A 14,193-nucleotide genomic window follows, 5' to 3' on the forward strand; every position below is an offset into this window, starting at 1 on the left:
TGGGCACAGGGAGATAAGAAATCCCTGATCTGCAGGAGTGTGGGATGGAACACCATGTTCCTGACACCAAACAGTTATGGCAACCCCAGGGCTTACAGACAGGTAAGAAAATTCTTCACTCCAGGGTCTTCAAACACATCCCGCAGCTGGCAGAAGGGAGCTGGGACCTGCTAGAGCAGGAGAATGGGGGCCTGAGGATGGGCTGGGCCTTGTTCCCCTGTGAATTGCCCCCCCCCCGCCCCTCCCCACACCCTGGGCTGTGCCACTTGGAGCAGGCAAAGATGCCATGCAGCTGCCTTGGGAGCAGGAACAGGTTTGTGGGGTTTGTGCAGAGCCCTGGTTTGGTTTGACAGTGAAATTAATGGTCTTGAAGGGGCTGGTTCCTGGAGCAGGGACACGTGATGGCCTCAATGCTCAGCTCAGACCCAAGCAGGATGCTCCAGGGTACACGGAGGGCAGAGGAGGCTCCAGGGCACCTCCAGCGACCGGAACAACCCAGCACAGCCGGTTCCACATGACCCGCATGTGGAACAATCCCCCTAATCCTGCTCTGACAGAGCAATAATCTCTCCCTCTTGGCCTCACCAGAACACAAACCCTGGAACCATCCTGTGCTCCGTTGTGTTGCAGAGGGCCACAGGTGCAAGTGCTATGGTGGGATCCACAGCGGTGATGTTGGTGCTCTGTGGGTAACATGGCAGTGGCACCGCCCCTGCTCCCAGCCCCGCACACCCACCCACCCCTTGCCCTGCAGAGCCTGGGACCTGCTGTCCCCAACTCCAGCCCAGGCACTTCCACCCAGAGCCCACCGGGCAGAGGCACTGGCAGAGGTCCCACTACAGCCCCAGGCAGTCTGGGCTGGCAGCAGCCAGAGAGGCCCCCAGCGCAGTCACGTCCTCCCACGCTGGCACCGGCGTTTCCTTTACGCAAGCGGAGGAGACCCGGGCACAGCTCTGGGGCAGAGAAAGCAGCCACGGGGGCTGAGGCGCGGCCATAGCCCCCCGTGGGCCCCGATGAGGGGCAGCTGCCCACGCGTGCCGGGCAGGTGCCGGCAGCACCGCAGCTGGTTCACGCCGGGGGCAAACCGCAGCTGCGGCACCAGCCCCGCGTTTCGCTGACTGAGGCCCCAGTTCCCGGAGCGGGGTCAGGTGGGTGCTGCAGGCAGAGCTGAGCTCACACCCCAGAGCACGTAGCTTCAGGGCCTTTATTTCGGGGAAAGTTAAAGCCTGTAGATACAGCAATAAAATATACAAAAAAATAAAATTTTTTTACAGTATCAGATGCTGCCCTGGGCTCCAGGGACTGCGGCTGGAGGCAGCTATGGTGAGCACAGGGGTAAAGGGCCCTCCTACCCTCTGAGCATCCCTAGGGCCAACCATGGACCCTCCATCCTGCTCCTATACAGTTTGAGGGGCTGGCCTAGACCCCACAGCCCCAGGAGTTCTCCCCTCTGGCTTCCTGCCTGCTGGCTGTGATGCAACTGGGGGAGGCAGCTTTCCCACTGCCTCCCCTTCCCCTCCCCTGCTCATCTGTGTCTGTATGCCCACTGCATGGAAAGGGCAGGAGGGCTCCCCTCATTGTGGTAAATGCAGGATCACAAGCACTGACCCCCCAAAACCCAGGACACCTGCTTTTCACAACATCCACGTCTCCATTATGCGCTGCCCTGTGGCAAGTTCCTCTCCCCATGTCCATCTCCTCCCTTCAACTCTTGCCCCCTGCCACCTTATGTGAGGGCCAACCTCCAACAGAAATGCCACATGAAACCCCCGAGAAGCTGCAGATCCCATGCCTGGCCCCTCACAAGCCAGAGGGAAAGGGACAAGCCAGGTACCCCCACTGCTGACCACCCTGGCTCCAGCAGTTCCCCAGAGTCCAACAGGTCTAACTCACACAGTACGAGCAGTGTGGCCACATTCCCAGCCCCAACCTGGCCACAGGGCAGCCATGGCCAGGGCAGCCTCTGTGGCTACACCCAGGTCCCAAAACAGGCCCCAGATGCAAACGCTGCTCACATGTAGGCACCAGTGCTAGGAGGCAGCACTACCATGCCCCAGGCAGCCTCTGCCCCACAGGGACACCAGCCATTCCAGCAGGAGCCCAGGGCTGCTGGCGCTGACCAGTGCCCTGTGCCCACAGAAGAAATCTGGTGACAAGCACAAGCAGCTCCTGAACCTCCCTGCTCTCAGTAAAGCCCAGGCTGAGTCCAGCAGGAGCAGTGTCCTAGCAGGGCAGGAGTGCCCAGGTACATCCACCTTCAGCTCTGAGCCCTGTGCTGGTCCTGCTGGCCAAAACCAGGGCAGGGGGAGGCACAGGGGAGACCACCCTGCACGCTCTGGGAGGTGCTGGGCAGCAGGAGGGCAGGCCCCACTGCACAGCTGATCCCCTGTCCAAACCCAGGCTCATAAAGTCTTGAGAGTTTGGGGTTCTGGCAGTCAGGGCAGCAGCTTCCAGCCCTGGGCTGCGGAAACATTTGTAGGAACTGCAGCTGCAACTGGAGGAAAATAGGCACTTGAATGAGCAAAAATAATAAAAAACTGTTATGGAAGGAAATAGAAAAAGGTTCATCCCCCTGCCCCAGAGACAACTGGCACCACCCCAAAGAGGTGCTGCTCTGTTGGGGCAGGCAAGGAACTGGGGGCACAGACCCAGCCCCCAGCTGCTCTCAAGGACAGGCTCGGAGCAGCCACGGCCGAGTGGGACAAATCCAGGAGACCTCTCTGGAGGTGGGAAGGCCGAGCCCGGGGAGGCCCCGCGCGCCAGCACAGCCCCTCACATGGGTGAGGACGCACACTCCGGGGTCAGCTCCATGTCGAAGGTCAGCGACTCTGCGGGCAGACACAGCTGGGGTTACGGGGCCCGCGCGTGGCCACAGCCAGGCCCCCCTGGAGCCCCCCCAGACTCACCAAACTGCCCTCCCGAGTTGCCCTCCGCGCCCTCGCTGCTGTTGCCAAACTGCATGAGTGAGTCCAGGGTGCGCGGGGACATGGGCAGGTCGATGGTGTTGCTGAAGGAGGTGCTGTCAAAGGGAGGAAAAGCACAGAAACCTCCAGAGTTAGGGCCTGGCCAGAGCTCGCCGACACCCCCTCTCCCCACTGAGGGGCCGCTGGGCCATGCCAGAGGCCTCCAGAGGAAAGAGCTCTCCAGAGGAAAGGGGCCCCAGAAGGGAAGAACTGGGCTGTGGTTTGGACAGCAGCCGGAGCCTGGCTCAGCCCCTGCCATCACCCCGGGCTGGGAGGCCCACAGCACATGGGCAGAGCCCAAGCAGGGGAGGGAAGGAAGGCAACCCCTCCTCAAGGGAGGCTGAGCACACAAACACCCCCCAAGCACTGACAGACACCCCACAGGAACACTCACGGGGTGACACAGATGAACTTGGTCTTCAGGTACGGAGCAGCGCCTGCAAGGAGGAAGCAACCTCATCAGCAGCCACTCAAGGATGAATCCCACTCTCCTCCTGGAGCACAGGCACTGCCCACCCTCTGCCCCCACTCCATGGGACCCCACAGCTGGTTCCACACTGTGGCTGTGCCCTCCAGGGATGGCACAGGGTCCTGGCTGGTGACAGCCCTTCCAGTGCTGTCCCTGTGACACAGGAGCCACGGAAAGTCAACGACTACCTGAGTCAGTCGCTTCCGAGTGCTCCTGGCTCTCAGAGCGGCAGTACTTCCCAAATGCCTCCTCCTTGGGTATGTCTGGGTACAGGTACACCAGTGGGGACACCAGGATGTTGGTGGCATCCATGATTTTGTAGCCCATGATGATCTCCGCAAACGACATGTTGTTGAGCTGCTGCTTGGTGTAAGGTTCCACCGACTGGATCTGTGTCTTCCCTGCACACGGAAGGAGAATTTTGGCAGAGGGCAAAGGCAGAGCCTACCTCAGACACCCCCAGAGCAGCAAGGACAAAATGGGCCTGAGGCTGTGATCAGCCTTACCAGGCACCCCGGACTCGGTGGGGAACTGGGACCTGCCAGCTGGGTTCAGTGCCACAGACAACCGTACCCAGTGGCAGCATGTGGGCAGGGACACCCAAGAGGTAGAGACCAGGAAAGGGCCACCTGGGTTAACCCAGGCAGAGAGCTTGTTGCGACAAGAACAAAGGACAAGTGTTTTATCACGGGGTCCCAAGCCTCCTTTAGAGCCTGGAACGCTCAGCCAGGCACCCAGAGCACCGAAGGGAGAGTTCATACCGCTGATGTCCTTCTCCACCCACGTGAAGGTGATGCCACCTTCCTTGCTGCTCTCGCTGAAGCGCAGCAGGAAGGTCCCCGGGGGCTTGGTGCTCAGGATGGCTCTCTCCCGCTCCTTGCTGATGAACCCCATGATGTACCTGGGTACCAGGAAGCGAGCAGAGCGAAGGTGTGTCAGGGCACAGGCACAGCTCCTTCAGGATGTGAGCCCTGCCAGCTCTGCTCAGCAGCAGGACCCGGCCTGGCTATTGGCATTTTAAGGATTCCTAGTGGGGTTTCACTCTGAACGAGCAAAAAGTACCCCAGGAGAGCCCACCTGCACTTGGACAAGGCACCCCACACCATCAGAATGGGACCTGTGGGACCCTCCCAACACACAGCCCAGCCAAGGACTCTGGGCTGGCGCTCACCCTTCGTTCCACAGTGCCAGGATGTACTTCTTCACCAAGTCAATGATGTTATCCAGCCAGACCCAGAAAGAGAAGCCTTTACCAGCCATGTTCTCCTGAGGAAAAGGCAGAGAGGCTGTGAACACAGCTCAGAGGAAGGGAACAGCCAAGGGAAGGTGCTCAGGGAACAGAGGGAGTTCTACCTTGCAGAACTTGGCCCAGGTGATCTGACAGCCGGAGTAATTCACACCTGGTCCTGGAAGAGAACAGGAACATGAACATTTAAATAGAGTTGTTCTTCCAAAGACACCCTTTCCAGGGAGCAACTTGAGGTTTGTGTTGTTTGGGAGAAAACCAAGCAACTGAAAATTACAGCTTCTCTGCTAAACATGGGACCTTGCTCCTGGATCGCATGTACATGTGGGAAGCAGGGGACAGCAGGGATGGGCAGGACACCAAGCCAGCTCACCCAGCACTTACCCAGCAGTTTTTCTGCCAGCGTGGTCAGCTGCTCGATGCTAAGGCCACGCTTTGTGGTGGAGGAGAACTGCCAGCTCAGCACCTCTGCCACCTGGTCCCAGGTCCCAATGGGCGGCTTGGTGAAGAAGTTCACATTCTGCACCAGGGAACACATGGCCCTAAGTAGGACACAAGACAGAAGCAGGGCCGGGTCCTGCCCCAGCCCTGTTCCCCACTCACAACTTCCCTCTGTCCCTGGGACACCATCCATGCCAACACCTGCCTGCTGCCTCCCCACACCAGCCCTACCTTGGGGTTGTTGGTCAGCATGTTGTACCACAGGATAGATGCCCAGGCATTGGGCATCTGGCAAATGTTGGAGATGACCACCACAGGCAGCGAGTGGGTCTGCAAAGAGAGGATGTGAGCACAGACTGGGACATGTCCCAGAGCTCTTCTGCACCCAGGCCCACAGCAGCAACAGGCATGACCCATGTCTCACCTCCAGGTCGATCTTCAACCCCTGGTGATACACCTCTGTCTCGAAGGTGATGAGGTGCAGCTCCTCGGTGACTATCAGTGAGGCCTGGGGCAGAAGGAGACACCATGGAGCACCAGGAGACACCCACCCCTGGCCTGATGCATGGCCAACAGGCCCAGCGCTGCTGCTTGGGGCTGGCCTGGCAGCTGCCAACGTGCCAGTTGGTGCCTGCAGACCCCCAACGTCAGGGCAGGGCTCAGCTACCCCTGTCAGAGGCCCCCCACACTCACGTCGCAGTTGGCTCTGCCTCCGTTCCCGCAGCGCTGCTCCCGCAGGGTCTGTGGAGAGAGGCACAGGCTGCAGCTGCACTGACAGCACACAGCCCAACAGGGGTAGCCCAGGAGCTCACAGTACCCACCAGGTGCTTGAACTCTGCAGAGAGACTGCCATTGTTCGACTCTTCCATGTTCATGACTTTGGTGTTGGTCCCCAGGATGTTAAACTTCCGGGACCTGGGAAGAGGAAAGACAGGCTGTGGCTGACAGGGCCCTCTCAGAGTGAATGTGCAGTAGGATGTTTGCCAGGAATAAGAGCAGAAATGAGAAAAAATGACCAAAACAAACATTGCACTTACCCCCGAAGTGCTGCAACATCCCCGGAGTCCCTAGGAAAGTGGAGAGATGCACCAGATCATGGCTGTGGCCTTCCCACTCCAAGCAGACAAGCCGGTGTGCAGCACTGGCTGCATCCCAGCATGAATCCCATGAGCCCCCCAGGCTGTCCCCCAACATGGGGACAAACCCTCAGGACCCACTGCCACTCTGCACCCTCCCCTTTGACTGGGGGCACACTGGCCCCTGGTGTGGAGATGGAGCCCGACCCAAGGACAGCAGAAACAAGTCCCACCCCAGTAATTCCACCCAGTGCCATTGGGAGGGGAGCACAGGACTCACTTGTCAATGCAGACTTTGATTTTCAGCTGATAGTTCAGCTCTGGAAACTTGACCAACAACCTGCAAGAGTCAGCAGACAAGGAGTGTGAACATCCTGTTCATGCAACACCCCCTGTGCACCAGGCACAGCTGGCAGCCAGCAGCATGGACCAGCTCTTCTGGTGTCCCTGGGCCCATGTGCACACAGACCTGGGACACATCAGCCCTGAGACCTGATCCCAGAACAGGGGAGGTGCTGATACTCCACTGAGCACCCTGAGGATCTCGTTTGGGCTGCTGACTGCCTACACCAGGCTCTGAACAAACACCTTCCACACTGTTCTGCACCAGGGGCTGCCATATGCCAAGGGGGCAACGGGGGCACAGCTGGGAGAGGGTGAGGAAGCTCTAAGCAGAGCCCAGTGTCAGAACAGCCTCTCTCCATGAAGGCTGGCAGGGAACACAGCCCACCTAAGCAGCAGCTGGCCAGGGATGCACTGACATTTCCACCGCCCACCTCCCCAGCAGGATTTACCAGAACCCAGCTGGTTCCAGGAACACGGTAGGGCCCCAGCCAGCCCTACACTGAGTCACATGGGCAGCACTCCAGCCTGCTGGGATCCATCCCTCTGCCATCCATCCCCTCCCAGCACCCGCGCTCCCCAGGTAAGTTGGGGGCTGCATCTGCACCAGCATCTCCTTCAGATCTCCTGCTCCACCCTCCCTGCACAGCTCCCCTCCCTCACCTGCAGAGGCAGTGACCCACCTGACTTTGGTGGTGAACTGCACACCCGTCTTGATGACAAGGGGCCGGTCGGGGTGCATGGGCATGCAGGGCTGCCTCTCCACGACAAAAGCACTGGGGGAACAGCACAGGGACAGCAGTCAGACCTCACTGCCCACCCTCCACCCACAGCCGTGACTGGGACTGCCCACGGCCCCTGCCTGCCCTTGGCACCTTTTCATCAGGTTCCTGAACAGCTCCACAATCCGTTCCTCCAGCATGGGCCGGTGCTGGACAATCGGGTCACCCTTGTAGGATACTTTCTGTTGGAGTTCTTCCAACTTCTTGATCTGCTGCCGGGTCTGTAGCTGTGATTCAGCAAGAGAGGTTATCCTAGGGGAGAAGAGAGAACCTAGTCTCACTCTGGCTGCCGAGCCTGCACAGTCCCAGCCTGCAGAGCCCTTTTCTTCCCAAGCAAGGGGATGCTCTCTGTGCCAAAGACCAAACCAGCTGAGAAATGAGAGTGTCTGTGGCTCCCAGCCCAGTGTGTTTTTCTAGGCCACGCAAACAAAACCTGCACATGCCCAAGTTCTGCAGAGACACCAGGGTCAGAAGCTTTTCAGCAGCCTCAGAATCCCCCAGGTCTGTGGCTGGGGACACCGGGACACCATTCCAGCACTGGTGCCTACGATCAAGGCTCAGTCTGACCACTGGGTTACATTGACACCTGCAGGCACTGGAAGCCATTTTGCAAGGATATTTCCAGAGGCAAAGAGCTTGTTTCCATGACAGGTGTGTGAGTGCCACTGCTCTGAGGCAGACACAGCCCCAGCCAGCTCTCACCAGTTCTCGAGGCGGTCCAGGCAGATATTGGGTGGGCCACCAATGCAGGCGATCTGCTGCCGCCTCTTCCAGTCTGCCAGTTCCTCATCCGCCAGCATCTTCTGCACGTACTCCATGGCCGACAGCAGCCCGGCCAGCTCGCTCACTATGCCCTGCCAAGAGAGAAAGCAGAACCTTCAGCACTCTGGGACTGCGAGTTTCACATTCACAGACAAGGAAGAAGTCGCCCAGGGCCGTGTTTCCAGCACTGCTCTGGTTCTGGCCACGCAGGAACACCAAACTCCAACCCTGAAGAAGGAGGATCTGCACCTGAGGGGATCTGGAGGGCTGGTTGCCCCACGTACCCTGCGCATCTGGTCCAGTGCCGTCAGCATCTGCTCCAGCTGCTGCATCTTCTGACGGGTCACCGACTGGTTGTTCCCATTCAGGTCCTGCATGTCTGTGCAGAGGTGAGAAGCTTCAGCCACACACATGGGACTCTTCCCGCCCTCCCAAGTGACACAACACTCCCACGGCAAAGTGCAGGCACCCTGAAAGCCCCCCGACAGCCAAGGAGGAATCTGACACAGCCTCCAAGCACCTCGGTGGCTCTCCCACACCCACAGGGACCATTCCCTCCCCATGCCACTGCTGTGCTCACAGCAGAACTCTGGTTCAGCTCTCCCAGGGGCAGCATGAGTGGCAGAAACAAAAAACCAGGTTTCTCCAATTGCCATGCAAATGCCCTGAGCCTGAGCACCTTCCTTCTGAGAGCTGAGGCTGGAACACACCCTCCAGCAAGTTTCCTTGCAGGAACACACTGTGGTTTGGAGACACTAATGAGCTGCCATTACCTCCTTGGCTTTTCAAAGTCTTGTAGTTAAAATCAAAGTCATCCTGGAGATTCTCCACCACTTTCATCTTCTGCTCCAGATCCTGCAAGGCAAAAGATGTGGATTCATTCAATGCACTAAAGCACCGTGGTGGGGAAAGCAGAAGGTGTCCAGGCAGACATGTACCTGCACCCTCTTCCTGACATCCTGCAGGTGCTGCTCCAGCATCTGCTGCTTCTCCGTCACCACAGCTGCTGTTGGATGTGTTGCCTGTCCCCCTTGCTGCAGAGGGGACAAAGAGGGCATTAGGACAGGGCTGTGACACGGGGATGCTCCCTCCCACCCTGAGGACGTTCTGCGGGGTCTTCACTCCATCCCTAACATGTGCCAGGGCAGCTGGCTGCTCACTTCAGTGTCAGCCCTGTGGTGACACAGGGGTCAGGGCACTCCTCACGTGAGGGTGAGAGGAGAGATGGGGGCATCCAACTCACAGCACCCACCCAGAGCACCCAGGCTGCATCCTGGCTGTCGGGAATCTGGGTGGCAGCCCTGGGATACCTGGCCACTGACCTGGGCTGCAGTGGCAGCAGTCTGGAGGAGTCGGGACTCTTCCCACAGGCAGCGAGCCACGATGCGAGCGATTTCCATTGGCTTCTCCAGGTACCTGCTCTGTAAAGGTTCAAACCCTCACGGTTAGCAGGCACAAGGCAACCCCTGGGATCTCCACAACCTTTAGGGCTGCGGGTGGTGAGCTGTGCCAAGGAAATCATTGGACTCCCACCAGCTCCCCCCTGCACCTTCCGCTGCCCAACTGGCACTTCCCACCTCACCTGCAGGAACTGCTTGATCCGGCGCAGGTTGTGCTGGTAGAGGACGTTGGACTCCTGTAGGAAGCGGCTGTACTGCTGGTCGATCTCCCCCAGCAGGTTGTGGAACACCAGCGTGGCGTGCGACTCCTTGCTGGCTGCATACGCCCTGCATGAGGGGAGGGAGAGCCCTGGGTGCCCAGCAGAGGGCAGGGGGGCTCTGCTCATGCCTGCTGTCCCCTGTGCATTTTACAGAATCACAGAATCATTTAGGTCATAAAACTCCTCCAGGATCATTGAGTCCAACCTTTGACCAATCACCACCTTGTCAACTAGACCAGAGCACTCAGTGCCACATCCATTGTTTCTGGTCCGGGGTCTGACACGATGCAGAGTCCCACTCCATGCACAGTCCCACTCCTCTTGGCGTCACAGGGAGGGAGGCCAGTCCTGCCACATCAGGTGCCCAGGGAAAGTGGCAGAACTCCTCCAGCCTGCCCGGGCCCCTGCTGCCACTGCGGGCAGGTGTCCCAAGAAACATCCCCTCATCGGCGTTTCACAAGGCCTTACCAGTCCTGGCTCTCAATCCATGGGGCCAGGAACTGCCGGAGCTCCATGGGGAAGCTGTCGCTGTAGAGTTGGTGGAGCTGCTCCAGGTACCGTGTGTCGAGCTGCTGTAGCTGGTTCCACTGCGCCATCCTGGCCAGCTCTGGAGACCTGCTGGGATGGGCACACACGTGGCTCAGAGCTGGCTCCCGGCTCCCTCCTGCCAAGACCCAGCTGTGATCCCTCTGGGGAGGACTGAGTGGGTCAGAACCAGAGACAGGCAGGGCACGAGTCTGGGGCGCAGGGCTCCAGGAGGGCTGGTGCGGGCAGGTAGGTCACTGGCAACAGGTAGGAATGAAGCTGTAATCTGGTCTCACAGGCACTCCTGGCCAGCCCTGCCAGGAGGCAGGGAAACAGCTGTGGAGCTTACAGTAAGTGGGGAAGGCGGAGACTGCCAGGAAACTACAGAAACAAGGAAGGAGCAATTTTCGAGTTCATGACTTGTATCAATAAAAATCAACACTAACGAGGGGACTCCAGCTGTGCCCAGGAAGTGAAGGCAGAGTCACTTCCCTGCAGAAAAGGGTTTGCTTTTCCCAAAGGTCGCTGCAGCAAGTGACGCAGCATCGCAGCGTGCCCTGCTCTCCTGTGGTTTGCTATAGGGACTCTTTCCTCGTTTGTCTGGGTGTGAGGAGAGAAAGGGGGAACATCCTCTGTAGGCTGAGGCACAGGGAGGGGACATACACTGGCACCTGACATCGAGTTAAAGAGGTTTTTAGAACTTCATAGCACTGAACAGCCTCAAAGGCAGGAGCAGCCTCCACTGGACATTAACCTTGAACCACAACCCTCTGCTACAATCCTCAGGGAAGTCCATGTGAGCCAAACTTGCTTTCAATGGAGCAATGAGTGAACAGGATGAGAGACACTAGCCATGCAAGATTCAGCAAACAACAAACACTCCTTCAGTCCTGGAGTCAGACCTGGCTGATGTGATGCAGCTTTTGGGATCATCTGGGCTGTGAGCCACAGGCCAGGCTGTGTGTGGGGCAGCACAGCAGAGCCCCCATTCTGCAGAGGGTTCAGCTCTCTGGGGTCGGTTCTCAGCTGATGTAGCTCGGGGAGTGCTCCCTCCACCCTGGCAGCTCCGAGGCTCCAGCCCTTTCACTCAGTCCCAGAGGCCACTCCTGTAACGGAGCTGCTGTTGAGGGGAAAACCCAACAAATGTACAGGCCAGGCAAGAGTGAAAACCCACCATCCCCACGGGGAGTGCCCTGCCTGTCCGGGGAGCTCAGCCACCTCACTTCCTATTGCACCACACGCCGGCACCCCCGCACAGGGGGGGCTGCACCAGCCCCTCCGGAAATGGCAGCAGCTGCTGCCCCAGCCCAGCTCCTGCCAGCCCTGAGCTGAGGATGGTGCCACAGCACCGCGGCATAGGAGGCAGCCACCCGGGCGGCCCCTGCCATGCCTGGTGCCAAACAGTTTGCAGACAGACTTTCCCCTGTCAGGTTGCAGCAACCAAACCAGATGCCACATCCGGACCCTTAATCCAAGCAGATGTTCCACAAGAAAGCCACAATCCCAGTATTTCAGGGCAGTGCTGGAGCCACAATCTGCAGAGCACCAAGGGGTCAAGAGCAAAAGCTCCCAGGCTGCCGTGCGGCAGCGGCACTTGGACAGAAACCAGACACTTCCCACTGCCACAAACAGCTGCAGGACGAGCCAGCTCACAGCACCAAGCTCCAGCTCCTCCCAGCATCCACAGAAGGCAGGACCGACATTCCTGGAGGGAAGGGGTCCCTGCGATGCTCCTTGCTGCAGGAGTCACCAGTGTCAGGGAAGCTCTGACCTTGTCAGCCCTGGAAACCCACGCAGGAGCCTCTCCCTGGCCAGCCCCACCGCCAGGAAACCTCCCTTGCCTGGAGTAAAGATCTGAGGGTTGAACCTTTCCGATTCCACTGGCCTTGCCCATCCCTGCGGTTTGCCTCTCCTCCACCTTTGGAACGGAGCCAGGGAACAGCCGACATGGCCAGGGCCAAGCATGGCATGATGCAAGCCCAGGGGTAAACACGCTATCCAGAGCTCAGAGTGGAGCTGCTAAAAGTAGCTCAAGAGCTAAAGTTCACCTTTCTTTATCTCACTGCAAGGGCAGAGCACAAGAGCTCTGCGGTGCCACCAGCAGCCTGGGACAGCTCTGTGTGCTCCGACGGCTTCACTCACAACAGGGCTGCCCTGGAAGCAACGCTGCCACTGCCCATTCCATCTGCTTTCTTATTTCTGGGACACACCTGGGAACATCCTTCACCTGTGCCCCCACAACGAGGAATGACCCCTGGGGCAATGCATACAGGGGAGTCACTGGAGAGGCCTTGGAAGGACCATGGACTCTGTGTCCCCTGCAGTGACACAAACAGGATGAAGCTCAGTCACTGACAGCGTTGCAAAGGTCACATCATCAACAGCGGGAGCATCACAGGGTCACAACGGATGCCATCAATAACACTTCGGAGCCCCTCGCTGCCCCTGCTTCCACACAATCAACAGCCTGATGGAAAACTGTTCGACACAGCAGCCAATTGCTCCCGCAGCACAAGAGCCAGTTTGGAAAGGCTGTGAGAACTTGGCTCCACTCCTCTGGAGCGATTTCAGAGCCAGTCTTAGAGGTGGAACACAGTGATGAAGAGATTTGTGACACAGGGAGGGAGACGGCTCTGGGAGACCTCACAGCCACGGTGCCGAGTTCCCCGACCATCCCACACGGCTGTCCCCACCACAGCTCTCCAGGGCCCATCCCAATGGAACTCCCACTGCAGGAGCTGTGAGTGACGCTGTCACCATCCGCCCCGGGGCACGGGACACCCAGCCCACATCCCTCCTGTCCTCTGCCACCACCGCTCCAGCAGCTCCAACAGATCCACAGGAAACAGCAGAAAAGGCTCCACTGGGGAGCGACAATGACAAAGATCACTTTCAGGGTGATAAAGGAGTCACGCACAGGCAGGGCCAGGGCCATTCCCAGCCCCTGCAGGTGCAAAGGGAGCGCTCTGGAGCAGGCCCGGGGCAGCTCACCCTCACCGCTGGGACCCCCTGCTGCTCCCGCCGCACACGGGAACGTCCCGCAGCGCAACTCCGAAGCCCTGGGGCCGTGTCACCCCCGCCTGGCTCCAGCGGACCCGGGTGGGCGGCAGCTCCTCCGGCCCCGCCGCTTTTCTCTCTCCGAGGAGCCACAGGGACCCATCCAGCTCCGCACCAGGGCTCGGGCTTCAGGCGACGGGGCAGCCGGGATGGGCCCCCCCTCGTTACCCTGCGGTGCCCGCCCCGCCCCCGCCCCGCTCCGCTGCGCCCCGGCCCGCCCCCCCCGCGCGGGGAGGCCCCGTCCCCGAGCCGGCTCCGGGGACACCGGCTCCCGAGACCGAGCAGCACCTGCCCGCTCGTCCCCCGCGCTCACCGGCGGTCCCGGCGGGCGGGCGGGGCGGTGGCTCCCGGTGCTTCCGGTGCTCCCGGTGCTCCCGGTGCCGGCGGCGATCGCGTCCGGCTGCGCTGACGGACCGGAGCTGCTGCTGCCGGGCTCCGCCCCGAGTGACGTCACAGCTCAGCGACCAATGGGAACGCGGCACTGCCGCAGCCCCGCCCCGAACCGGCCCCGGTGGCCAATCAGCGCGGTCGCTGCGCGGTGCGTCACGGTGCGCGGCGGGGGGGCTGCCACTGCAGCTGTTCCCGGAAGGCACCGCCTCCCACCGCAGGGCAGTGCTGGGCAGGGGCGGTGCGAGGGGGGGAGAAGCGACTGCCGGGAACAGCCGTGCGGGAAACCCGGCCGGGTTCCGGGCAGCGCCGTGACGTCACGCGGCCGCCGCCGCTACCGCCGCCTCTTAAAGGGGCCGCGCCCAGAGCAGCGCCCCCGCGTGGGGAACCGGGGAGTGGCCCCGGGGGCAGCGCAGCGGAATCCGTGTGGGGCTGTAGGGATTGATCCCATGTGGGGCTGTAGGGATTGGTCCCATGTGGGGC

At 60.1% G+C, this 14,193-nt stretch overlaps 1 protein-coding gene across 3 annotated transcripts; it reads right to left on the reverse strand.

Moving 5' to 3' along the window:
* Window positions 1-1,185: 1,185 nt before the first annotated feature.
* On the reverse strand, window positions 1,186-13,750 carry STAT3 (signal transducer and activator of transcription 3). 3 transcript variants are annotated; one of them, XM_027664844.1, is made up of 24 exons: window positions 13,637-13,750; window positions 10,210-10,356; window positions 9,664-9,808; window positions 9,404-9,502; window positions 9,020-9,115; window positions 8,855-8,936; window positions 8,366-8,460; window positions 8,022-8,173; window positions 7,413-7,571; window positions 7,221-7,313; window positions 6,476-6,535; window positions 6,157-6,186; window positions 5,941-6,034; window positions 5,813-5,860; window positions 5,544-5,627; window positions 5,351-5,449; window positions 5,063-5,198; window positions 4,786-4,838; window positions 4,604-4,698; window positions 4,194-4,333; window positions 3,618-3,833; window positions 3,358-3,400; window positions 2,907-3,019; window positions 1,186-2,828 (listed from the first exon to the last, which is right to left on the reverse strand). In XM_027664844.1, the coding sequence occupies exons 2-24, from the start codon at window positions 10,335-10,337 to the stop codon at window positions 2,773-2,775; spliced, it is 2,316 nt and encodes a 771-aa protein (XP_027520645.1). In that variant the 5' UTR covers window positions 10,338-10,356; window positions 13,637-13,750; the 3' UTR covers window positions 1,186-2,772. The 3 variants fall into 3 exon arrangements, with proteins under 3 accessions (XP_027520645.1, XP_027520646.1, XP_027520644.1); XM_027664845.1 differs by having other exon boundaries at window positions 3,621-3,833; window positions 10,210-10,359; window positions 13,637-13,749; XM_027664843.1 differs by having other exon boundaries at window positions 10,210-10,359; window positions 13,637-13,748.
* Window positions 13,751-14,193: the final 443 nt, after the last annotated feature.

Source organism: Corapipo altera, unplaced genomic scaffold (genome assembly GCF_003945725.1).
Source record: "Corapipo altera isolate COAL_440 unplaced genomic scaffold, ASM394572v1 142, whole genome shotgun sequence".
Lineage (NCBI taxonomy): Eukaryota > Metazoa > Chordata > Aves > Passeriformes > Pipridae > Corapipo > Corapipo altera.